We start from the raw sequence: 25,973 nt of genomic DNA, 5'->3' as shown, positions 1-25,973 counted from the left end.
GAGTTGACGCTGGTTTAGGTTCGTCTATCTCCTAAAAACCTAACCATGATATGTCTATTTTTATCGCTGAAAGAAACCAAAGAGGTAGTTCTGTAAATATATACATAAAGTGCTTACAGATACAGCTAGGATGTACCAGTTTCCTGGTCATAGATAACTGCAAGGTAGAGAAAGAAGACTTGCAAGCACTCATTAGTAGTAACAATTAACAGTTACATTAGCACTTTTGTAGCTAAATTAATATTTGGTTTTATTACATTTCCTACAAAGTAACAAAGAAGGTGCCAATATATTTAGCACCTCTGATCTTTTGGATACTATACAGATACATTATCAAGTCCTCTTTAAAAAAAAAAAGCTAATTCAAATCAGTTCATCAAGAAGATAAAACAATTTCTGACCTCCCAAAGTGTGTGACACAATGAGAAGGGCCCCAAAGCAAATGGTCATGCCAGTTGTGTGAGGTGATATCTTCTCAAAGCACTAACGATCCACATCTGAATTCTACACAGGAGCAATTCATTTTTTGATTTGCAAAATTTTATTAAGCAATAGCTGGACAACTCTTACAATTTTAATTCATTAAGGAAAAATAAGATCAAATCATTTCAATTATAAAAACAAAATTATTTTGGACAAACCACATCATTGTGAATACAAACCATTAATGCCTTCTACAATACCTTCTGCACAATCGAATACACAAAATACATAAGAAAGGCAAATAAGGGATAGTTCATTGAAATGCAGCTGGGAATCTCAACAGATCTTGCTTGGAAAGTGAAACTAAGTAGAATGTTAAATTAAAAAAAAAAAACATTAGAGGAACTAAGGTACACAAAGCAGTGTACATCACTCCCAAGGTCTAGACAAGAACATGCTGGTGGTCTTTTATGGTCTGGGACCTGTGCACCTGCACTGCACACTTATGGGAGGGGAAAGAAAGAGAGTAGGGAACAAGAGACAGAAAAGAGGTAGAAAGGAAAGAAGAAAAGAAAAAGTGCCAGTAGTAATAAACTAAAAACTATGTCCAAATTTACAGTACCAAAATAATGCATTTATAAATAAATGCAAAAACAATACCCCTTTGGTAAATAATACAGTGCCTTTTTCACACATAATCCATGCTTCTCTACAACACGAAAAAAGAATTTTATCTACAATAAATGAGATCTTATAATCCTATCCCTTACTTCAAAAAGAACTTGTAAACAGAAAATACAGGTACAAGTAAAGTTACAGGAAAATTGCACAAAGCCAAAGAAAATGAAAACAAAATAAGCTACAAACCTTCAGAGTTTATCAGCCAGAGATAAGGAAATACACAAATGGCACAGAGTTCTGAGTTGTGTGTGCGTACAAACTCCTAGGAACTCAAACGACATTTCTGACATGTTTTGTCTCAGCTAACTTTGTCAACAACCATAGATTTGGCCAAGTGATCTGCAGCCCACGCAGGGACACTGTGTGTTCTTTTTCTCATGAGTTCCTTCAACCTTTTGAATTTGAAGGTAGTGTGAACTTGAATCACACTAAAGATAGTACGTCCACCTAAATTTACACTCCTCTATTCTTTCTGAATACGCTCTCAGGTTTTGAAGGCAAGTGGGCACTTATTTTTTCTGTTCTCAAGGATAGCCGCTGAATAGGACACCTCTGTCTTGCCTAGAATCCATGCTTTTGTGTAATTTTTCAAGAACAAGCATGAATCCAAATGCATTTCTAAAGATACGATGTTAAGTGCACTGGTTTATATTCAGTAGACAGCTGACTGACTTAGGGAAAAAATCTCTATAAAAAGACAATGTTTCAAAACATACTTTCTATGCTTGTGGAGTGGGAAGATCAAACTGTTCAATTCTGAATTCCTGGGCTACTGGAGCTGGAAAGGAGTTAGGAATGTCCAGATATCTCTTGCAAATTTGCCAATGAAGAGAGGTCTGACAGTTCCAGAGGTTTGCCACCCTCTAACCTTAGGGCAGAGCAGGCACAATCCTGAGGCCTCCTGATCTGCTGTGATGACAGAATGAAAATTACATGTTTCCACACATCTATGTGGGGCATCTGACATAGGAGCAACAGCTATGGATGAAAAACACCAACCTGCAAATGTCTGTGATTTACACTGCCATTAAGCTTTCAGAGTTTCTTGCTTCTTTGGTCCCAGTTTTTCTCAGGATATACAATCACTGGGTATTTTTGTGCACATACCCGTGACAACTTTGGTTTGATCAAGTTAGAGCTAAATAAATTCAAAATTAATTTTTATGTTTGTTAATATACCATTTCCCTCAAAACTCTTTACATAATTGACTTTTTATTGGACTGTTTTTAAATTTAGGAAGTCAATGAGATTTCTTGACATTTATAAATCAGTATTAATAAACATGATGTAGTTGGAATTCTGCTGCTTAAAGTCCTAACTTTAGTAGTATTTAATCAACTGAGACTGAAACGAATTTTTAGAGCAAGTAAAACTGCCTTACCTTGAAAGACACCACCAATCACAACTGCTGCAGCTGCTGCGTCTGCCTGGACTGCCAGGTGAGACTTGTTATTTCTCAGCCTCGGTGGGGGAGTGTGCTGGCAGCTACTTTAGGGACAGATCTGCCTGAGGGGCAAGTGTGTTGGGGACTGACTTCCCTATATTTGTTTTATATAGAGACATTCTAAAATGTATTCTTTTGTGGTCTTTATGGCTCAAAAACTATACAGAACTAAGAAACTGAAGCTGATTTCTTAACAGTTCTTTCCTTTGCTACTCTTATTTGACAGCTTCTCCTTTATTTCCCATTACCCTTTATTTTTCATTAAAAACATTTTTCAAAGTAAGAGGAAATACTATTTTACAATATGCTATCTCAAAGAAATACTCTCCTTTGCATACAATCAATTCTACAAAATTAAAAAGAATCACTTTTAAAGGATTAATTTTCCCAATTGGAAAAAGTTACAAAGGGCCGGGGATATAACTCAGTGGCACAATGCCTGCCTGGCAAACATGAGGTCATGAGTTCAATTCCTAGTTTTAAAAAAAAGTTACAAATTATCCAGCAAAAATATCTTATCATGTTCTCTTTATTTCTTGCAGTGAAACATACTGCTACCAAATAAGTCATTACAAAGTTACTATTTTTCTAAATAAATAATAAAATGGGCATAACTCAGCAATACACAGTAACGAAATAATTCCTAAGAATACTATGAAAAGCAAGATAAATAATCATCTCTTGGACAACAGGGAAATCACCTTTAAATTATTCCCAAAATAGGCTATAACTTATTGCACAACTAATAAGCACTGAGATATCATAGCTACAGAAACCATAAGAATGAATTAGGTAATTCTGAATACATTGCTAATTTCTGAAAGAATTTATTCACTGTAACAGTTAGCTTTCTCCTTGCTGAGACACAACACCCAACATTCAAAACTTAAAGAAGGAAAGGTTTAACTTTCTCACAGTTTCAGTCCGTGATGGGCTGGCTCCAAAGACATTATAGCAGAAGGGTGTGGCATAGTAAAGCGGCTTAATTCTTAGAAAGAGCAAGGAAAAAGTGCCAGAGAGGAAGGGGCAAGGGACTATGCACAGACCCCAAGAATATGCCTTTATGGATACACCAATAGTGTGCTCAACCAATCTCTGGGGATCCCAAAGTCAATCAAATTGACACTCCAACCTAACTGCCACACTCGCCAAAGAATTGGGTCCAATGTTTCTTATTATAAAATGGAAAACTCCAGTATTAACTGGGACATATCCTCCACCATATTTAAAATACTGGTCAGTAGAGCCTCAACAACAGGCTGGAAGGCAGTTTGTATTTTCTCCAAAGCAAAGAATGGAGAGTGGTGTCATTTTGCTCTGAGAAATGAATGGGCCACTTCCCTAATTTTTAAACCAAAGCCCAAGACAAAACGTAACCAATTGCCCTAAGTTTAACAAATTTAACAATGTTTTCCCAGTGGTTTATTTCCTCAGTAAACAATCTGTACAGTTAATAAACAGTTTTTTTTCTTAGAGTATGCAACTTCTGTCAAAGATCTGACCATGTGTCTACATTTTAATACCTGGTAAATGCTTAAAAATTTGGGGGTTATGCTTCTAATTTGATGGAAAATATTTCTGGTCATTTGAATTTTAATGTAGCCAACAGGAGGAAAGGAGTGGTTTTAATGTAAGTCTCACCTACACTTTGAGAAGGCTAGAACAATGATACCTAATAGAAAAGATAACACTTACAATAATGTACTCCATTAAAGAATAAATGAGATAAAGAGGAGAGGCTGTTTCTCAGCAAGTGGGGGATTTAGTGACTAACCACACTATTTGAGAAGTTTCTAGACCTCTCTTTCCATTATTGTGTCCTACCTTCTTCTAAAGTTGGTCTTCCTTAAAAATCACCACTGATCCTATGAGACACTGACAGATGATGAAAACTTAGTCGAGTCTTCCAACATGAACATCTTTGGAAGAGGAGTGCGGCCCTGTATAAGTCATACCATTGAGTCACCCAGGTGTCTCAAGTGCCTGTCTACACCTCCTTCCTCATTAGCCCTCCCTGGGCCCCCCCAGGACCGCACGTTCATCTGGATGATGGCACCCCTACACAGAGCCTACTTTCACTAGTCAAACACAGTGCATTTTCCCAGTGGCCCTTCATATGTCAAATTACCTTTTGGAGGTAGCATAAAGTATGTGAATTAAATGCTGCCCTCCTCAAAAGAACCTGAATCTTTGGGCTTTGGTTGTTTTTACTCTGTACTAGTGATAATAAAGACCAGATGTTGTAGAGAATGTACACTAATGCATACTCCTAGAAGAACAGCAGGCTAGAAGGCAGTCTGTCTCCTCTCCAAAGGCCCTTGTTCTGGTTGCTGAGAAGCAAACTCAGTAGAACATTTAACAGCCAAGACACATTTCCTGAAACAACAACAGGCACTAGATTCCCTTGGCTTCTAAATGCCGTCCTACTGAACGAAGAAAAGAAAGACCACAGCGATAATCAAATAAACAACCACGCCTAATAGTCAGTGCCTCTTCTTGGCCCCATGGGCTCATCCAGTTGCAATGTTGTCTCTGGTCTTCCTGGGCATCCAGTCACATGGACTCTTCTCCAAAGGCTACTTGGCATCTCCTCCTCACACCAGTCTCTTCATTTGAGGCGCTGAGTCACATTAGCCAGGGCAACTGCGAAGGCCTGCACAGCTGAGAAGGGGTACTGGAAGTCTAGAATGTACGCATTGTCGTCAATTCGCCCAAACTGCATCACCTGGTAGTGGTGGTGGTAGGTGAGGAACAAAGCATAAGAGGAAAACAAGTGGAAAAATAGGTCACCAGACCTGCCAGCTCCTGATGGAAGCAGACAGCACAATTTCTGAGATAGTTCTGCCAACAAAAAAGGCTTAATCTGATCAAGCTTCTAATCTAACAACTTTGTAGGAAATGACAGAGGAATGTGTGACAAAAATGAAAGGGGAGGCAATAAACAAAATACAGAATGCAGGGAACTCTACAGGGCAAGAGAATGGGCCCTTTATAAAGGACCAAGACAGAAGAAAAAAGAGAAAAAGCCACAGGTAAAAGGCTTCAGAGAAGTATCAATTAAAACTGTAGAATGTCTCTGGCTCAGAAATGACGTCCCCACCCCCTTGCCAGGATATCACAGCCTCCATCCCACCAGGCTCCTCCTCACTCTCCCATGCTTGTGACCTTGCTACTTCCTGTAGCCACAGGATATAGGTTACTATATTATGTTGTAGGACGTATACTGATTCATTTGTGGTCTTTCTTCTACTTTTGGAAGCTGCAGCATGGCAGTGACAGCCTTGTTTTACTCACTGCTGAAATTTCATACTTACAGCAGTGGTTGTCAAGTTTACTACAAAATAATAATAATAATAAATATTTTAAATAAATATTATAATAACATTTTTAGGCTTTGTAGTTCACATAGTCTTTATCATATCCACTCAACTCTGTTAATATCAGATAAATATAGCTCTAGACAGTATACTTAAGTTAGTGAGCAGGGCTATCTTTTTAAAAACCTATTTGCCACCAGAAGCAACAGGCCAGACTGAGCTACGGGCCACAGTTTTGCCCACTGCTGGCTTAGATGACTGCCAGGTACATACCAGGTACTTGATAAATGTTGATGAGTGAACTAATTGAAATGTGAATTCAAAATGAGAAGAGAATGGAATTTCTAGTACAGAAAGATGGAAGTTATGCACCAGAGTTAAGTAGCCATGCAGGCTGGAGCAGGGACAAGTGATAACTTGCTCACTATGCACAGCTGTGTTCAGAGAAGACTTACCTTCCATCAGAATTGGGGGAGTGATTTAATAGTAAGTATGTGGAAGTAAGCAACAAGCAGATAAGAACTAGGAAATTAATATGTCTAGGAAAAACAGCCATCCTAATTAACCTGTCATACAAAACTCAGCTGTGAATCCTACTTATTAGCATGACAAAATCACCAATGAAGATTACTTTTACTGGGGAAAGTAGGGAGGGAAATTTCGCGGGTTTGTATGTGTAGGGATGCAGGAGGAGGAAGGAAACTAACATTTCTCAGACAGAAACCAATGCACAGCTGAGCAGGGGCAATTAAGTCTTGAATGTACAAACTGCTGTCAGTCCTTTTAGACAACAGGACATGAGGAGGGAGTGCAGAAGAACAAAGACACAAAAAGAAAACAAAGTAGGAAAAGAGGCAACGAGACCTGCTGGCCACTGATGGAAGCAGACAGCACAACCTATGAGACAGTTCCTTATCAAGAAGGAAATATGCGATGCCTCAAATGGAAACATCAATAGGTAGGGTATAAACATGTTTTCTTCATATCTGAGAAGGTTGTTTGTTTCTTTGTTTCCAGAAGAAAAACCTAAGGCTGGGAATCTTCTGCCTCTGAGAGAGAGCCCATGCCATGAGAGGTAGAATGAGTTTCTTTACAAATCTAATATATGGAATAATATAAAACACATAAAGGACTACAGTGGTTACATTACAAACCCATCTGGCTCTACCTAGGAGATACTTGCTGCTTTCCTTCCTTGCTTGGCCTTTTGACAAATGCTCCTAGGGAGCCAAAGCAGTGACATCCTTTACCCAGTGGCCACAGTGCTGTAACTTCCTTACCTGCCGCCCTTCCAACTCGATCTGGAAGTTCTTCGTTGATTCCTGGGTCACCCGCCCTCCAAAATCCAGTTGGTACACCTGTGTGGCCTCGTTCCACAGGGGCTGTTTGTTGGCCATCACATACACAAATCCCTGGCTACCCAGACGCCCGTCTTCCTTCTCACTGGCTTTGCGGCACTTGAACTCCTCCAGCTCGCTGGCTGTCCGCAGGCTTCTCTTGCTCTTCCACCCTTTCTTGCTGCCCTGGTTCTGGTTCATCAGCTCATCCCCACTAATGAATAGCTCAGGCTCACTCTCTGAGCTGTCCTGGAATTCGTTTGTTTTGTTCAACTTCTTTGACTTCAGTTGGTCTTTCTGACTCTTCACTTTCTTTTTCTCTCTTCCCAAGCGGGGACTCGAGATGAGAGAATTGAAGTCACTCAAAGTCCGAGCCTCCTTCTTTACTTTGCCCTCAGTGATGGCCTGAACATTTCCTTCTTCTGCTCGGCTATCTAGGCGCTTTCGGTTCTTCTTTCCAAATTTTTCTGAACGCTGGGGGACTGGGCTTTCTGTCAGGGAGAGGACCTCTTGGAAGTTGTCTGTAGTCTCTACCATCACTTCAGTGCCCATGTGGCTTTGGAGGTCAGCTGGCGGTGGGGAAACAAGGGGCTTCTCCACCACCAAGTGGGGCTTAGGTGGGAGGGTGCCCTGGGGGTTCTGCATGGGTGGGCAGGTGCCGTAGGAACTCCATGGGTGCAAGGCGATAGGTGGCAGCTGTAAACTGGAGCATGTGCTGCTTCCTGGGTACATGGGGGGCAAGGTGCAATAGGAGAGGCTGGGTGGGTATGTTGGCTGAAGGACGACGGCAGACTCCTGTTGTGCAAACTGTGTTGGGGACAGGGCATCTTTGGGGGAGCAGGAAGCCTGCACTCCAGGCAAAGAGGGGTTGTTATAGCTTCCTGGATATGGTACTCCCATCCCATAGCCTGTCTGGAAAGTGGCAGTAGGGCTGGTGGGAGATTTGGGGGAGACAAAAGGTACCCGGGCCACATCCAGGTGCTGGCCTTGCCCTAGAATCAGAGGGGGCAGTTTCAAAGGGTTGGGCACTGCAGGCTGTGCTGTCCTTTCCTGGGGAACCCAAACGTCCTCGCCCAGCACAGGATCCCACTGGTAAGGGGGAGGCCGCTTCATGGTGACAGCAGCTTCGGGCAGCATGGGGTGCCTCAAGGGTTTCTCAAGCTGACAGTGCTGGGACAGTGCCTCATCTTCTGTGAAGGCTGAGTTTACATAGTCAGTACGGTCGCGGGCACTGTCAGGCGGGCTCAAGAGACTGTAGGAGGACTGGGAAGCCAGTGGGGAGGTGCTGACAGCATGGGCCAAGATGGCCCCTGACTGTGAACTGGGCCCTGCACCACTACATTGGCTGCAGGTGTACAGGGCTGGTGGAGGCCTTGCTGGGAGCTGTGCCACAGCCCCGCTAGGGCCGCCCTTGGGCTTGGCCAGGGGCTGTAGTGGGACCCGGGAGCTGTCAGCCAGCTGGGTCATTTTGAGGGCAACTTCACGGTTGTTTCTCCGTAGGGTGGCATGGATGAGGCTGCTATCCAGTCTCTGGACAGTGCCCCGACCCTGGGCCAGCTGGCTAGCAATCTCAGGATATGGGGGTGGATCCCCTGTGGGGATGGAATAGCGAGGGACAGTCAGGCGGTTAAGGGTAGCACTGGTGCAGGGCTGGGAGACTTTCTTCTCAGTGGCTGTAAGCCTCAAGGTGGCTGAGCTACCCGGGCCCGGAAGGGTATAGGTGTTCTGGGAGCAAAGCATCCGAGTACGAGGCCGGCACACCTCCTCCACATTGCCACTGCTGTCGAAGGTGGTAATCCTCTCGTAGCCTAGGGGGGGCTGGTAATGCGCTGATGTGGGGTAGAGGGAGAAGTCCCCCTTCTTCAAGCACACATCCACTGGTGGCTGAGGTGGTGGCAGAGGTGGTGGGGGTGCAGCTGTGGTAGGGGCAGCAGGGATGGTTCCTGGGTAGGGCGGTGGGGGGTTCATTTTTGTCACCTGGATCTCCTGGGGGGCACCGAAGACTACTGCGTCCCCCTCAGCTGCTAGCTGAGGTACTGGTCGCAGGGCCTTGGCTGACTTTTGCAGGTGCTCATGGTCTCGGTCCACATGGTCCATCACAGCCAGCTGCATGACACCCTGTGGTGGTGGTGGTAGTGGTGGCGGTGGTGGTGGCGGTGGTGGTGGTGGCGGTGGTGGTGGCGGTGGCAAGGGCAACTGTGGAGGGTTTTGAATGATGCGGCCCATCTCCATACCTCCAAAAATCACTTGCCCAGGGTTGGAGTACCGGCTGGGGACTGGATACTGGGTCATACTGTCACCTATATGTTCTGATGCTCCCACAGCTGTTGTCTGATTGGTCAGGACATCTAGCTGCACATTCTGATTGGCCAGCAGGGACTGCACCAGCCCCATATTCTGTGTGGGGGAAATAGCTTGAGCAGAGCTGTGGATCGGTGCAATGGGGATGTTCACAGTACAAGGTGGGTTACTCTCAGGGACACCAGATGCTCCTGTCACTGGAAAGAAATTAGAAAAAGGAACTACTTGCAAAATAGTGTCATGACACTGGGTCAGTATAAGTATTAGATCCGTACTTATTTTATCTTTGCATGCAGAATGCAGTTGCTAGATACTGAGATGTGTTTGCTTAAGGAAAGCTGCACCATTCACAAACCTTCTCTAGTATTTCCAAGAAGATACACAGGATATTAGGGTAAGGGGGCACTGCTGGATAGCCTGTTCACTATCTGGAGGCCAAGGGCATTGTCAGAGCTTTTCAAAGAACATGTTTGAATGTGAATTTAGTACCATGTGCCTGAATGGTATCATTCCAAATAATAGTTTTGTTTTTTTTTTTAACTGATAATACTTAGTGGTAGCCTACTCTTTTATGCAAGAAAAGGACAATAGTAGAATATAGGACTACACAGTGTTTGAGCTTCCAAGCAAGTTTATCTACAATTATAGATTGGTTGGCATGAAAAGTATCACACAATAGTATATAAATTCAGTTTCTATAAAGAGAATCATGTAAAATACAGTAGAAAAAACATAAATAATAGCAAATATGCATATTAGGTGAAGGACCTTTTCCAAATTTATTTGCTTTACAGCATTTTGAACAATATAAGTAGAGCCACACTGAATACAACCCTATAAATACTCCCTCAGGGTGGAGTTTCATGGAGCATGCATGTGAACAGTTATCGACAAACAGTGGCTCAGAGCTGCTGTCTAATGAAGGTGCCCACCAAGCAGCGTGCAAGTTTTGCCCTTTATACTCACTGACCCACTGTGGCTCCTGTTCATAGAACACTGCCAGAAGCCAGAAGCCTTGTGCTAATGTTCATGTAGCAACTAGAAGCTGGGCAGGAAATAGGATCTAACAGGCTGGCTGACCTAGTACCAGAATGGCAGAATGCAGTCAGCTGGCCAACAAAAGTCAAGCTCACAAGCCAATCATAATTGTGCACATCTGTAATTCTAGATATTCAGGAGCTAAGACAAGATCACAAATTCTTGGTCATCCTGAATAATTTAGCAAGACTTTGTCTTAAAATAAAAAAATAAAAAGGGCTAAGAGTATAACTTAGTGGATGAGTATCCTTGGGTTTAATTTCTGGTAACACATTTAAAAAAAAAAGGGAAGCCTGCTGTTGGAGCCTATAATCAACTTCCTGCTCTTTTTGGGGCTCTAAAGAGGCACAAATTATTCACTGGTTGCACCAATGTGTGTCCCATCTCAAGTTTCCTCATTCCTGATCAGATCCCTTTTCCTGATGTTCTCTGGCCTGTATGAAATACCTACAGCAGTCATCTTTCATTCCAAAAGAGAAGTGTCTTCACTGAGCCACCATCATTGAATATAACCCTAAAACAGTACATTCTCTCCTCTCAATAGAACCAGTGATAGCAAAGACAACTGAAAGAAGAGCCCAATACTTTAGAGACTTGTGTTTTCTGTATTTGAGGGAGAACAGGAGGGTACTAAGGGAAAGTTTAAAAGACATTTTTCAATCTAAGAGCAGAGGATGTACTATGAGGCTCAAGTCTGTGAGATTTCATCACACTGAAGACACAGATGTTGCGAATGGAGGAATCTCTGTATCTATGAAAGTACAGGTGGACTTAGAAAAGCAAATGTTTGAAGTATCCTAGCATAACTGAGAATAGTTACATACAACTAATTGATAGACTAGAAATTGCTCTGATCTATTAATCAACGAACCCTTTGGATCTTCCCAGCAGGAAACAAACTAACAAGATTTCCTAAATATTTGAAAATTTATAAAACTGGAATTTAAAAATTATACCAAATATATCTTTAACTCAGGCTGGGCCTTTAAGCAGAGCAGTGCTACAGTCTTGTGTCCTGGAGGTGGGACAGGTTTGAGACACAGAGCTCTGTGGTTATCATAAACACACTCTCTATGTGGGGGTGAAAAGAGTCTAGTCAAGTCCCCCAGATGGGTTTCAGTTCTGATCTCAGTCTTGCTAACTTATCTTTATCTGGCAAAGGACTAAGAGGGTTTTTGTGAAGACACAGGCAGATGAGAGAAGTACTTGGTGAATGTGAGGCCACTGCCACTTTAAAGAATCATGCTCTGACAGCTTCACTCCTCAAACAGGTATGTATCTCTGGTCTTCCTGCGGGGACATGACACTCCATCTACCAACCTTACCGAGCTGAGTATGCCTTTTCCAGACTAAGGTGTTAGGCCATACTCTGCGGTGACTTACCACTCTGCCCTCCTTGCATAATCCGCTAAGAGGGACCATGACACACAAGTCCATGTATGTGGACACACCTGGTAAATCATCTTCATCTTCACTGAAAACATTTGGGTTGAAGACAGGTAAGTTAATATAGTCCATGGAAATCTTCCGAACTTCTGGGAGATAGATGGTCATCTGCCGTGGCTGGAGATGCAGCAGGCTGGTTTTATAGATCACTGTGTGGAGGAGGAAGGACACAGTTAGTAGAGAAATGGTGTAGGAAAACCACAGTGCCAGTGGAGTCTTAGGAAAAGGAATAAAGGGCTGTGTTCCCTGCCATGAGAAGACAAATCTGTACAGGCAGAGCTAAGAGCCCAAGGAGCTCTTCATCTCTCGTGGTTTACACACAGCCATGCAGGTTATGGTTTTAAACTCTGCAATGGTAAATACTTGGTAACTTGGCTACTCTGCCCATAGTTCACCTATAGAACTAAGATTTTTTTTGTTTTGTTTTTTTTTGTTTCTGTTTTTTGAGACAGGGTCTTGCTACTAGTTCAGGATGGATTTGAACTCAACTTGGTAGCCTATGTTGGCTTTGAATGCACAGTGATCCTCCGCCTCAGTCTCTCAATTGCTAGGATTATAGGGATTGTGCCACAATGCCTGGCTCAAACTATGAATTTTGAATGTCAAAAATATCTTGGACTTAGGGCTGTTGGACCTCTCCACTATGGGGGAGGGGAGCAAAAATGAGTCTGTCATCTCTCGAAGATCAATAAAGGGGCAATAATTGAGCTCAAAAAAAAAAATCTTGGACTTAATCTATTTTGAGGAGATAATGAGATGGGGTAGGAAAATATATTTTTAAAACACTTCATCTGCAAAAGGATAATTTAGTGAAAATAGTGGTGATGAGTACGCCAAGCTTTGGAAACACTGGGCAATCAAGGAGCTATTTAAAAGCAACAGGCAGGGAACAGGTGACAAACATCACATAGGGACAGAATGATGTCATCATTTGGGACTGGATTCTTGCCTTACTGTCTTTCAACTGTAACATAATGATCATAACACAAATTTATATGGAACTTCCATACAGTTTCTAAAAAAACTTTTAACATTTAATTAAGACTCACAGGAATATTTAAGACAGAGCCAAGATCACAACTAAAATATTTAGAGAGAAAATAACTTAAAAAATAACAAATCTGAACTGAAGTTTCACAAGAGTTTAAAATTAGGGAGAAAGGTCCTGTCAACTCTTTTTTAGGTTTAATACTATCTCCTGTGATACGCAGATAAAGGGGTTCTTTACAGATTAATTTTTGATAGTAAGCCACATCACACTTCTCAGTGTGTCAGTCCTTGAACTTCTCAGGCCAGACTAGCAGTCACTGCCTTGGCACAGCTGCTGCGTTGCAAGGCCTCTGTCTCTGCAATGTTAGTGCTAAGGATAGTGGCTAAGGTGACTTTTTGACCCAACAGCAGGAATGGCTTTACCCATGTGTGCATCTCTGTTCTCAAAAGAAAGACAATATAAATTTGGTGAGAAAATTGTGATTGGTTCTATATAGCTTAATATTTCACGAATTAAAGTGCTACTCTGTGTTGTTCAAATAATAGAGAATGAGCAATAAAATTTAAAAAACTATAAGGAGGGATTAGGAAAACATTATCATTTGCCTCCAGGGGAAAAAAGTTGGTGGCTGGAGTGATGATCTAAAAGATTTTTATTATACACTCTTTTGGATTTTCTAAATTTTGAATCTATTACACATTTTTAAAATTAAGAAATGCAAAAGTTAAAAATAAAAAATTTCATAGGCCAGACATTCTAATTTAAGAAAATAAATTATATAATATTATAATATAGGGAATATATAATAAATTTTATATAATAAATTATATAAAATTATAATATAGGGAACAACACTCATTTTCTCTATAGGGTAGAGCAGTAATATTGTTTTAGAGAACATTTAATGGGGTACCATCTATAATATACCCTCCAGAATTGACAAGAGTTAATTCCTTTTCTCTAGTAGAATTAAGTGGAAAATTCTTTTAGCTTAATAACTATATATACCCAAATGTTCTTTTTAAAATTTGATGGACTGGAGACACAATTCAGTGGCACAGCACCTGCCTTAAAGTATAAAGTCCTGATTTTGATTTCTAGTACCAAAAAAAAGGTCAATGTCAAAAACAATGATCCTTACACTCATAGAGCAAACTTTTATCTTAGGCACTCAACTGAGTCATCTGGAGCAGTAGGTCCTCAGAGGCACTCATAGGTGCTCTAATTTTAAGGTCCTCATTAGTTTATTTGTAGATTTATTCATATAAGAAATAAGGGTAGAATGAAAAGGATCTAGTAAGTAAATTCACACGTCCATTCCTTTTTTTCAATATTTACCAAAAGCAGATGGCTAAATTCTCAGATTACTGATTTGGGAACAATAATGATATTCAAACAGTGTTTCTTAAAAATGAACCAAATCTGTCAGTAGGGCACTGATGAATACCTGAACAAACTTCTGTAGTCATTAGAGTTTCCAGGTTGATGAAAACTTTAAGAGTTTTCTTTGCTTTACACACTGGAATGGTATAGTGTTATTTCCAAGTCAGTTTTATGTTTTACTTTTATTCTTCTTTTTCTTTGAGCTAGAAAACCTCAAAATGAAAAATCCAAATGAGTGCTCTTTAATCAATCTCTGAAGATGCACACATAGCAACAGGCCTTTTAAACATCTGATTTGCAAGAATAAAGCATCTGTGTATGTCACAACTCTTACAGACGAATTTAGAATTTTTCAAAAATAATTGCAGGTTACACAGAACCTGTGTGAGGTAAAGGGCCACAGTCCTACTTAGCCTCATGGAGGATGTGTACAATGGGAATCAAGCAGGCAACCAAGGAAGATGGTAGTAAAAATATAGCTAACTACTCTGTCCAAAGAGGGATCTACCCAGCAGAAGGAAGATGTTTAGAAAAGGACCTTCCCTATTTTCACTTCTATCTCTGAGGCTAATGTGACAAGTAATTACTAATTTGTAATCAGATGAGAACCTAAGGACCAGGTTTGTATTCGCTTGGCTCACTTTTTTTTTTTTTTTTTTTTTTTTTTTTTTGGTCTCACACTTATTATGGATCGAATGTTTATCTTAACTGAGAAATGAAATTTATAAATATTTACTACTAAGAACTACACTGTAAATAGCCAACTTCTTACAGACCTTAATGGTATTTTGTTCCACTTTCTTTAGAAATTTCTTGTGATTCGAGGACTTAGACTATAAAAATCTATCCATAGAGGTTAAACTATATGGAAATCTTTTGAGAGCTCAAATACGGATTTTGGATATTTCTGTTACTTTTGTACTTCTATTAGATTTTATGAGTCAAGAATTATCTTTAAAAAAACATTATAGTGGCAGTGGCAAAAGCCAATTTGAATGGTAATTCTAATTTTTCCAAAATCATATTGGCTGGAGTCAAGGTTTGGAGCAACTTAAACACTCATCTCTAATTTGCTAATCTGTGTTGTTTTAAGAGCTCATTTTCAACTTTACACTGCCAAAAGTTGAGACTTGATTTTTGGATCTGATTTCTAACAGGAATGGTGAGAGAAGAGAATGAGTTTTTTTTACCTGCACCGAGGTTGGTTGGCAGGAAAGCAGCCAAGCCCACAATCTTAAATTTGGTTCCCCAGATATTGGATGTGACCTGAGCAAGATAGTTGTGCTGTGGGGGAGAAATATGAAAACAAAAATAAAGACTTGAGGTCTACTTCCACATCCAAGGATATATTTCTATTGGTCAATTGTATGAATGTTACCATTTATTGCTTTAAAAGTCACAAGGATGGGCTAGATAGGATGATAGATGCCTATAACTCCCTATAACTTTAGGAGGCTGATGCAGGAAGATTACAAATTTAAGCTCAGCCTTGCCACTTCAGTGAGACCCCATCTTAAAAAAAAGCTGGGGATGTAGCTCATTGTGAAAACCCTAGCTTCAGTCTGTCTATTCATCTATCTGTCTATCTATCCATCCATCCATATACTTACCTATCTAGAAATATTCATTCCTTCCATACTTATGCCATTTTTAAAGACCAGATGCTAACTGGAGCATGCTGAGTTTCCATTTTTTAATAGTGGCATACTGAGCTAGGAGTGAGTGCTTGCTTTCCCAAATATGTCTACATGTGTGCAGTTTAAAAAGGCCACCAAAGCTAGGTGTGGTAGCACACACCCCAGCTACTCAGGAAGCTGAGGCCATAGGATAGTTAAAGCCCAGGAGCTGGAGGTTATTCTGAGCCAGTATAGTGAGATTCCCATTTAAAAAAATAAGTAAATAAAAAATTTTTAGTAGCTCACCAATAGCTTCTTTGCCTCTCTTTCTTCATACTCATTGAACTAGAGAGAAAAATCTTAAAACCTGAATCCACTTATACCCTTGATGTTTTCCCTGGAAAGAGCTGCACTGATATGATGTGTCCTTACACTACCAAATTATTTGTTTTCTCATTCAAATAAAACATATTTCAAAAAGTTATCACTATTCCCAAGCATGAGTACATCATGCATGGGAACAAAAATACAGATAAACAAAATCCACTTCAAGAAACTTATGACCTAATGAAAGAGGGCTCATAGCAACTTTTGTAAAGTCCCTGAGAGATGTCAGAGGTAGTTAATTATCTGGTCCCATGCACTGTATCCAAGCCAGTGAAGGAAGCCTTTATGATAGAGGTGGTACTGGAGTTAGGTCGGAGAGTAGGGACAAAAACAAGGATGAGGAGATGAGAGTGGGTGAGTCAGGCAGGACTGGACTATGGAGGCTATAACCGGGGCTCTTGTCCCAGAAAGTGGACTAGAACTGGCTTGAGAGCAGCAAGGTGGAAAAGTGCAGATGTGTCTCAGTCCGAGCTCCACTGGAGGAAGCGAGGGGCAGCAGAGAGGCATGTAGAGGAGAGCCAGTCGGCCTGTGTGCAGGTATGGCAGTGAGTGGGCAGACAGGTTGGGAAGGAAGGTGGCACATCCAGGTGGTGTGAGGGTTCAATCAAATCAGGCCAGCACTGTCAGACATTCCACTACCTGAGTGATGTCTTCAAAAGGAAACTCTCTCCGTGTCAGGCTGGGTGAGCCAATAGAGGGCTTGCGTATGGGCAACCGGGGAGACCGGGAGATCTCCTGAGCAGCCCGGGGCAGCTTGGGAGACTTCCGAGCTTCAATGCTGATCCTGTGGAGACAATGCCAGGAAGGGTTAGGCACCTACAGAGTGGGCAGGGCTGGAGCACTCTGCTTCCCTTTCTAGATAGACTGCCATTGATGTTCTCAGTGGCCAGATCCTTAATTTCACGAAGTTTTTACTCCTGATTTTGCTTTACGAACATGAGTAAAGAATACCAAGTATACTGAATAACATATAGAATATTTAAAAAATATGCTGTGATTAGATCCAGTGACTTAGTTGTAAGGAACCTGAGAATATTAACTCTGTCACTTTCTACCTACCTATAGAAAGTTTGAAAATGTCTATATATCTTTGCATTATTAGTCTTGGGGAAAATGACATGAGGGAAGAGTTATTTCTTATCCAAAGGCCACTATGATTTAAAAAAGTCTAAGATAGGTCATATTTTAACAGATTTACATAATACTTTACCACCTGTAATATTTAAAGCAAATCAGTGAGTCTAACGCTTTTCTGCTGCCTTTTGATCCTATGTGCTGCCTTTATTTCTCAACTCCTTTGTAATGTGAAGACACGTGTTTCATGTCATTCTGCTCCAGAGAGAGTTTTATAATAGCAGTGTAAGGTTTATAACATCCCATAAAGGAGTACTAAGCCTTTTTTATATTACTTGCAAGCCTGATACAAAAAACTTTCCCAGGGAACCTGAGAAATGGGAGGATGGGAGGTTGAGCTGACTATAGCTGTGATAGGACCATTAGCCTGGTTTCTGTGCAGAAGGGATTCCAGGTGAGGAGAGAAGGGAGAAGAGGGACCAGCCAGAGAAGAAACAGCTTTAGGAAGACATCTATAGGGAAAAGAAGGGTCTAATTGTCTACATTGGAACTTCTCTCTCTGCCTAACAGATGGAAAAAGCTTAAAACACTGGAAATATTGAAAAGTTTGTTTTTTTGTTTTTGTTTTTGAGACAGGGTCTCACTATGTAGTTCAGTCTGGCCTCAAACTCATGGAAATCCTCCTATCCTGAGCCCTGGGATTACAGGTTTGCACCACCACGCCCGACTGAAAAATTCATAATTTTATGTGCAATTTTTATAAAGTTCGGAATAAAGATGAAAAAATAAACCAATCAGACCGCTCTACCAACTGAGTATATAGGGAAAAAAAAGAATGTTTATCCCTCAATTCACAACACATAAAAGAATTAATTTGGATGTAAAGATAATCTGAGATATAATGTGAAAGCTGAAACTCTAAAAGTTGCTGGAAGAGAAGACTGTCCTTATGGCCTTAGAACAGGATTTCCTAAACAGGATACAAGAAGCATAAAATAATTTCATACACTACTTTGAACTATCTGGCAACATACAGCTCTGACAAAACACTTATATCTAACATACGCAGAGAACATTTACAACTCAAATACAGAAAAACTGACAAAAGACCAGAACAGAAACTTCACAAAAGGTGATAGCTAGATAATCAGTGTATAAGAAATATATGAAAAAGTACTCAGAATCACCAATCATTAGAAATATTAGAATTGAGCGATAAAGATACCACAGTATACCCACTTAAATGGATAAAATTATTTTTAAAAATAACTATTAACCTATATGAATTTAACTTGGTATAACCACCTTGAGATACTGTTTGGATTGGTAGTTTTCAATAAAGTTTAACATATGTCTAACCTATGACTCTATAATTTCCTTTCTATGTATATATTCATGAGAAATTAGGACATATAGCCCTCATTTTATACATAAAGTTTTGTATAAAAATGTTTCTAACTGAAAATTATTATATATATTGATTGGTTAAAAAAAGATAACACAGTTATTCGTTCCCAATTCCCAACGGATCAAAGAAAAAACAAACTACTGATATATGTGATTAAATGATGAATCTCAAAATTACTATGTTGATGAAAAAGCTAGATAAAAAGGGTACACATTATTTGATTCTGAGTACATATCATTTGATTCCATTTATGTGAAATTCAAGAGCTAGCAAAGCTAATCTGTTGTGACAGAAGTTATATCAAATGAAAGAAACACAAGGGACCTTCTAGGAAGACAGGCACATTATTTATTTATTTATTTTTGTCTTTTTCTTTTTTATCGATACCGGGGATCAAACTCATGACCACAAACTTGCAAGGCAAGTGCTTATGCCACTGAGCTAAATTCCCAGCCCCAGGTACATTATTTTGTACCAGGCAGAGACACACTGGTATAGCAACTACTCCACAACCTAGCTGTTTAAGGTCAAGCAATTATGCATGTATGTATCTATATGTAAAGTGGACCTTAATTTTTCATGGTACTACGGAACTGTAAAGTTAGCAAGGATCTTGATGAGAATCTGGTTTACCCCTTAACAACCACAGATAAGGAAACTCCAAAGTCATACAGCCTGTGATGGTGGCAACACAGAAGAAGGTATTGTCCTTATCTATGACAACCTAGGTCTTTTCATCTACTCTTAGCTTTCTTGTTTTAGACAAACCTTAAGAACTCTTTTTTTTTTCTAATTGCAGCATTGTAGGCATTTAATGTGGTATTCTCTTCAACACACTGCATCCACTGTAAGACCTTTTTCTTCCTTTTTGTAAACTGGAAGAAAAAAGTTCTGAAAGTTTAGCAAACTTCCTACAGGGTGTCTTCTATCCTGAAGGAAAAAAGGAAAAGCTGTAATTATTCCAGGTAGAATCTTCCAGAAGAAAAGGTGGTAAGAAAAAAAAGAGGAATGCCAATCTTGCTGCACAAGTGTCAGTTTCTTTCTTTAACATAAAAGTTTATTGGAACAAGAAAAGGTTCTACAATTGAGTCACATTTTATACTCAAGATTGTTCAGAATGCATCCCCCCTCAAGTATCAGTTTTGATGGGCTTCTGGTACAGGCACAAATACAATCATATCAAAGTCACATAAAAAAGGAAAGCATCTAAAGACTGAGATCACCTTGGGAGTTTGGGTGATTTGCTTGCCCTGGAAATTTTGGGAGATTTCTTGGCAGCCCAGTCATCACTCAGTTCAATGTCACTGGAGTCAGAGCAGTTGCAGCTGTCGATTACAGTGGAAATCAGGCTGTTTCCATAGATCTCATCTGTAAGACACCAACAAACAAGCTTAAGGGAAGTTAAATCAATTAGACTCTAGCAACAATCACTACTAAAAACTAAGAGACTCACAACCCATCATTCAGGCAAGAGCTTAGCAGTGTTTTTATTTTTTTATACTTTTATGCTATTTCTAAGCAGAAGTAGGCAACTTTTTCTATTGCTGTCAAAATGACATGGTATTTTAACACTTCTATGGATATATAAAATAGTCTTGAACTGTTTATTGTACTGAAAACTTAAATTAAAATGGCTTCTGTAGGGCTTGTATGGACTTTTGTGTAACCCAGAAACCCAGGTTGTGGAAAGGCTCATTGACTTATTCTGGGAAACTGGTTTGATCTGGGAAGGCTCTTGTTGGTCCAGGCCTGCTGGGGCCACACATTTACAGGGATCAGTCTGTGCTGAGGTCTTTTGGTTGTTTGCATCTATAACGTGAGGCAGTCTGCTGGAAATGACATGGGCTTATCACCTGGTACAGCTACCTGTTGGTCGGGATTATGGCTGAAGGCGAGACCTTGTGTAGGAGGAACATCCAGTCATAGTTCTAGGTTAATCTGTGGATATCTTGGATGTAAACCACTTAGTCAATTGGCCACCCACAAGAAAATCAGAAAACTGAAGGCAAAAGATAAGACAACTGCAGAGTTGACAGAGCTTGTCATTCTTAAAACTGCTTCTCCTTGCCACACCTTCCCAGGCTGGTGGCCCTGTGTAGACAGATGTGGCAGTGGAGGGGAACAGTAGACATGGAGGACTGCACTGGCTGGTGATGGCTATAGAAGATTTAGTGCTCCCATGGAAGACAGTGATTGAGCCATTCGGAGAAGGGCCAACTAAACTCAGAATCTAGAATTGCTGCTAGCTCCGTCTAGCAGCTCCCAGCCAGACTTAGATCTATGGAAATTGCTTGGGTAGCAGGAAGCCCCATGTGTCTGGTATCCAGACAGGCCTGCTGAGATTATCCACTACCTGAAAAAAAGCTACTTTCGGCTTGCTGGGATAGTCTGGCATAATTTGGGGAGTCTGTCTCCACAGGTTGTCTACTAGTGAAACGAGAGAGAACACTGGAAGTGAACTGTTTTTCTTTTCTGTTTTTTTCCTTCTTTTTTCTTTTTCTCTTTCTCCCTCATTACTTTTATATGAGTGTGAATGTGGTTCCTGGCCTTGTTGTGGGTGAAATTCTGCTCTGTTCTTTCTTCTTTCTCTTCCATTTCTCTTTTCCTTCAGTGTTCTGGATCAGTTTCCCAAACTTGGTGTGATTTCCCTTTGTCCTACAACCTAATCTCTTCTTCTTCCACTTCTCTATTTTCTCCTTAATCCATTTTAAATTTTAACCTCTGAGGGCAAAATTGACACATTAAGTAAGGACTTATATACTGCATATAATTTTCTGTTGAGATCATATAAAGAACTCAAAAATACCAGTCCTCCTAGATTTAAAGATCCTATCCAAAAATGGGCATCTGAGATAAATACACACTTCTCAGATGAAAGAATACAAATGGCAAATAAATATATGAAAACATTTCAGCGTTGCTGGTCATTTGAGAGATGTAGATCAAAACAACACTGAGATTTCACCTTACCCCAGAAAGAATGGCTGTTATCAAGAAATCAACCAATAACAAATGCTAGAGAGGCTGTGGGGGAAAAAGGAACCCTTCTTCACTGTTGGTGGGAGTGTAGACTGTGCAACCACTGTGGAAATCAGTGTGGTGATTCCTGAAAAAACTAGGATTGGAGATCTCATTTGACCCAGTTCTTCCCCTTTTGAGTATTTCCCCAGAAAAATTAAAAACATCATACCACAGGGATACATGTGCACCCATTTTCATAGCAGCACAATTTGTAATAGCTAGATCTTAGAAAAACCTAAATGCTCCTCGACTCAGGAATAGTTAAAAAAGATGTGGTACTTTTATACAATGGAATGCTATAAAAGAGGACAATATGAAGACTTTTATAGATAAATGCAGGCAAGTTGAGACCATACTCAAAAGTATAATAAATCAGACACATTTAAACACTGTGTTGTCTCACTTGTGTGAGAAGCTGAAAAGAAACATTATGTATATGTGTATATATAGGTATATTAAAAAAGATAGGTAAAATAGTTATACTACTGATTTCCCTGAAGTCACTGAAGAGAAAGATTTGTGCTGGTACTGTTTTGGACAACTGAATGCAGACACCTTGTGCTCTGCATGAATGATCTGGGGATTACAATGCACAATGTATGTACCATTGTTGCTCCCTGATTGATGGGTTTTGAAATTTTTTTTTTCTCTTTGAAATAAAATGGATTTGGAAAAAAGCCAGCAACCACTGACATCTCAGAAGATGTTAATTCAAACCCTCTCAGTTTCTAAGTACATGGGTGGGGGGGGGGACATTGGTGAACAGGGGGCATCTAGGAGGTGGAACAGTTGGCCTGCTACTTGAAAAAAGACTGCTCCCCAGTCAGTGTCACTCCTTCTTAAAATGCTTACTGAATCAGAAGGCACAGTCCTTGTATCCAGCCAATTATGATGCTCTGAGTCTGAGTTTAATCACATTAAAAGGCTTAATTCGTGTACTGGAGCAGTGCTTTATATTATTTAATTCAGGAATCACTGGATCAAAGGAAGCTTAGCTGTGATTCACTCATGCAAGCCCACAGAACGCTTACATGTATCCATTAACAGAGCCCCAAAATATAAATATGCATCATGCATTGCCTACTAACTACCATCTTCCTTGTCCACACAGGGTAACTCAGATGTTCTGTCTCATGCCACTTGTTCTTTCTCCTTTACTCATAACTGCTTTTTACTGTACTGTACAACCAGAGCGTAAGTTCCAGAGGCAAGACAGCCACTTGTCTTGTTTCCTCTGCACTCTCAGGGACTAGAACAATCCCTGAATGAACTGAATGAAGGCTCCCTGAGGGTTGCATGAGAACAAGGAAGTTACCTTCTGAATACAGATCTGAGTTCTGCTTGTTCAGAGTTATTAACTCTACATGGACAGGCACAGTACAGCAGACTCCTCTGGTGTCTCTACCACCATAATGAAAATTTCTACATTCCATTACAGGAACACTAAAGGAGGCCAGGGTAGTGGTAGTATATTTCTTACACTTCTAGACATTCTGTGCATCAAGTCATCATGGAAGTTCTGGAATGTACATCCAAGGTATAGAAAAATATAAATTGGGATTGGTTTCTGGGCACTAAGACAACTATAATATCTGGGCTTCATGTTCCAATTTTGAAGGTTTTCCAAATACACAACCTGAATTAGGTTTCATTTTTGTTTTTGTACTGGTGGTGTATACAGGGCCTTTAAAGTGAGTTATATCCCCAGCCCTTACTTTGGAACAGTCTCACTAACATGCTAAGTTGCCCGGCGGAGCTCAAAATTGGGATTGTCCTGCCTCAGTCTCTAATAGTGCTGGAATTACAAGCATGTGCCACCATGCCTGGCTTCAAAAGCTGTTTTAATGGCTTTTGTAATATATGCTGTGTCTTAGTCTGCTTAGATTTCCATAACCAAATACCATAAATCGGGTGTGCTTCAACAACAGAAATTTATTTTCTCACAGTCTCACAGGCTAAAGTTCCAGATTAGTATACCTACATGACAGGATTTTAGTGGAAGCTCTTGCCAGTTTGTAGATGTATGTCACTATGCAGTGTTCAAAGAGCCCTTTCTTGGAGCAATGCATGGAGAGAGATAGCTCTGTTCCAGATTCTTTTAAGGCTACAACTTTATGATCTCATAAAATCTTAATTACTCCCTGAAAAGACTTATCTCCAAATAAAGTCACATGGAGAGTTAGAGCTTCAACACAGGATTTGGAGCTGGGGGTGCTTTGCAATTCTGCATCTGGCATCTCCCAAATTTATGTCTTTCTCCCATACAAAATACATTCAATCCCTCCCAACAGCCTAAGTTAAAAGTCTTCACTCATTCTAGCATGAACTCTAAAATCTAATGTCTCATCTAAATATCTAACTCAAATATAAATGAGACACAATGTATAATTCATCTTAAGGCAAAACTGTTTTCCAGTTGTGAACCTAAGTTAAGAACCAGTCAGATTATGTGCTATCAATATAGGATAGAGGGACAGAAATTGGGTAGACATTTCCATTCCAAAAGAAGAAACTGAAAGTGAGGAAGGGATGATAAGTCTCAACAGTTCAAAGCCCAGCAAAACAAATTCCATTAGACCTTACGACTTGAGGATAATTCTCTTTAGTTGGATACTCCACCCTTCTGGCCCATTGGGTGCAGCAACACCCTCCTGGCTCCAATCACCCTTGCCTCCAAGGTTCTGGGCTAAAACCATTTGACGGCTGAAACCAAGAACTGCTGATCTCTGAATCACTTTAGGGGACATTTTCTCTTCCTAAAGAACAGAGCAACATGGCAGCCAAACAGTTCTATCATCCATATCTGTCAAATCCAAGAAGTCTATCTGCTCTTTAATTTCATTCCTTTCAGATCAAGCTGGAAATAGTTTTGTTTTATAATCTCATAAACTATCAAATGATAACTCAGTCACGCCACTGGTATTATCTTTAGAATAGGTTTTCTCAATTTTTGCAATGGATAGGCTGAGAATTTGTAAATTATTTAAGATTTTTTAGCTCAACAATTTCCTTCTTCAATTCATCCCTTTCCTTTCTCATGTTACTGCAAGTAACTAGAAGGAACCAGACTACTTCTGCCCTTCACTTAGAAATTTCCTCAGTTAAATATTCAATTTTATCACCTCAAAGTTCCATCTTTTGCACTACACTAGAATACAGTTCAGCCAAATTCTGACTTTAAAATAATAACTGCCTTTCTTTCCAGAAATTCATCACAATAACTGAATGGTAAAACCTATTAGAGAAAAGAAACAAATCATTTATATAGGAAAGCCCATCAAAACCACAGCAAACTTCTCAACACAAACCCTCAAGTCAATGGTAGCTTGGAGTGAACTATTTCAAGCCCTAAAAGATAACAATCTCCAACCAAGACTGATGTACTTCACAGAACTATCTTTCAAAATAGATGGAAAAATAAGATACTAGCATGATACAGAACACCTGAGGAATCATAAACACCAAACCAGCATTCCAAAATGTTCTAAAGGACATTCTAGAAAGAGATTACAAGGACTACAACTCCATGAACCCCAACCAAAGGAATCTACTGGGCAAAACAAACAAACAAACAAACAAACAAACAAACAAACACAGGGAAAAAAAGGGAGCCAACAATAGGAAGTTAATGACAAGGATAAGTTAACCATGTCAGCTATAAAAATCAATGTTAATGGTCTCAATTCACCAATCAAAAGAAACATGCTGGCAGAATGGATCAAGAAGCAAGATCCAACACTATGCTGCATATAAGAAACATTTTAATTAAAAAAAATTCATGGACTGAAAGCCAAAGGATAGAAAACAATACCCCATGAGACAGAAACCCTAAAGAAAGCAGGGGTATTCTATTTGCAGACAAAGTGGATTTCAAGTCAAGTCTGATTAAGAGAGATTCACTGTATCATTGTACAGGGAACAATCCAAGAAGAAAAGATAACAGTCATAAATATATAAATGCATCAAAAACCTGTGCATATAAAAAGAACATTAACAGAGATGAAAAATCAAACAAGCACTAATATAATTATGAGGAATCTCAACGTCCCACTGTTTCAAATAGACCCATCGACAAGACAAAAACTAAAAATGAAATATTAGAACT

At 40.0% G+C, this 25,973-nt stretch overlaps 1 protein-coding gene across 3 annotated transcripts in view; it reads right to left on the bottom strand.

Annotated features, from left to right (window-relative positions):
• Window positions 1–522: 522 nt before the first annotated feature.
• Window positions 523–25,973, bottom strand: part of Tulp4 (TUB like protein 4) — a 199,148-nt gene continuing 173,697 nt past the window's right edge. Inside the window, exons 9-14 of one of the 3 annotated variants that reach the window (XM_003468440.5) lie at window positions 20,071–20,215; window positions 17,005–17,149; window positions 15,553–15,646; window positions 11,994–12,137; window positions 7,147–9,701; window positions 523–5,274 (exon numbers count right to left, since the gene is read on the bottom strand). In XM_003468440.5, coding sequence (XP_003468488.1) covers window positions 5,158–5,274; window positions 7,147–9,701; window positions 11,994–12,137; window positions 15,553–15,646; window positions 17,005–17,149; window positions 20,071–20,215 — 3,200 coding nt within the window. In that variant the 3' untranslated portion in view covers window positions 523–5,157. Of the gene's footprint in view, window positions 5,275–7,146; window positions 9,702–11,925; window positions 12,138–15,552; window positions 15,647–17,004; window positions 17,150–20,070; window positions 20,216–25,973 lie in introns of those variants that run through there. The other 2 variants (XM_063232955.1, XM_013151089.3) reach the window with 2 other exon arrangements.

Source organism: Cavia porcellus, unplaced genomic scaffold, assembly GCF_034190915.1.
Source record: "Cavia porcellus strain 051 isolate PalLab524CR breed Dunkin Hartley unplaced genomic scaffold, mCavPor4.1 scaffold_22, whole genome shotgun sequence".
Taxonomy (NCBI): Eukaryota; Metazoa; Chordata; class Mammalia; order Rodentia; family Caviidae; genus Cavia; species Cavia porcellus.
Note: the sequence above shows the minus strand (reverse complement) of the source record. Positions and strands in the feature narration are given on the sequence as shown.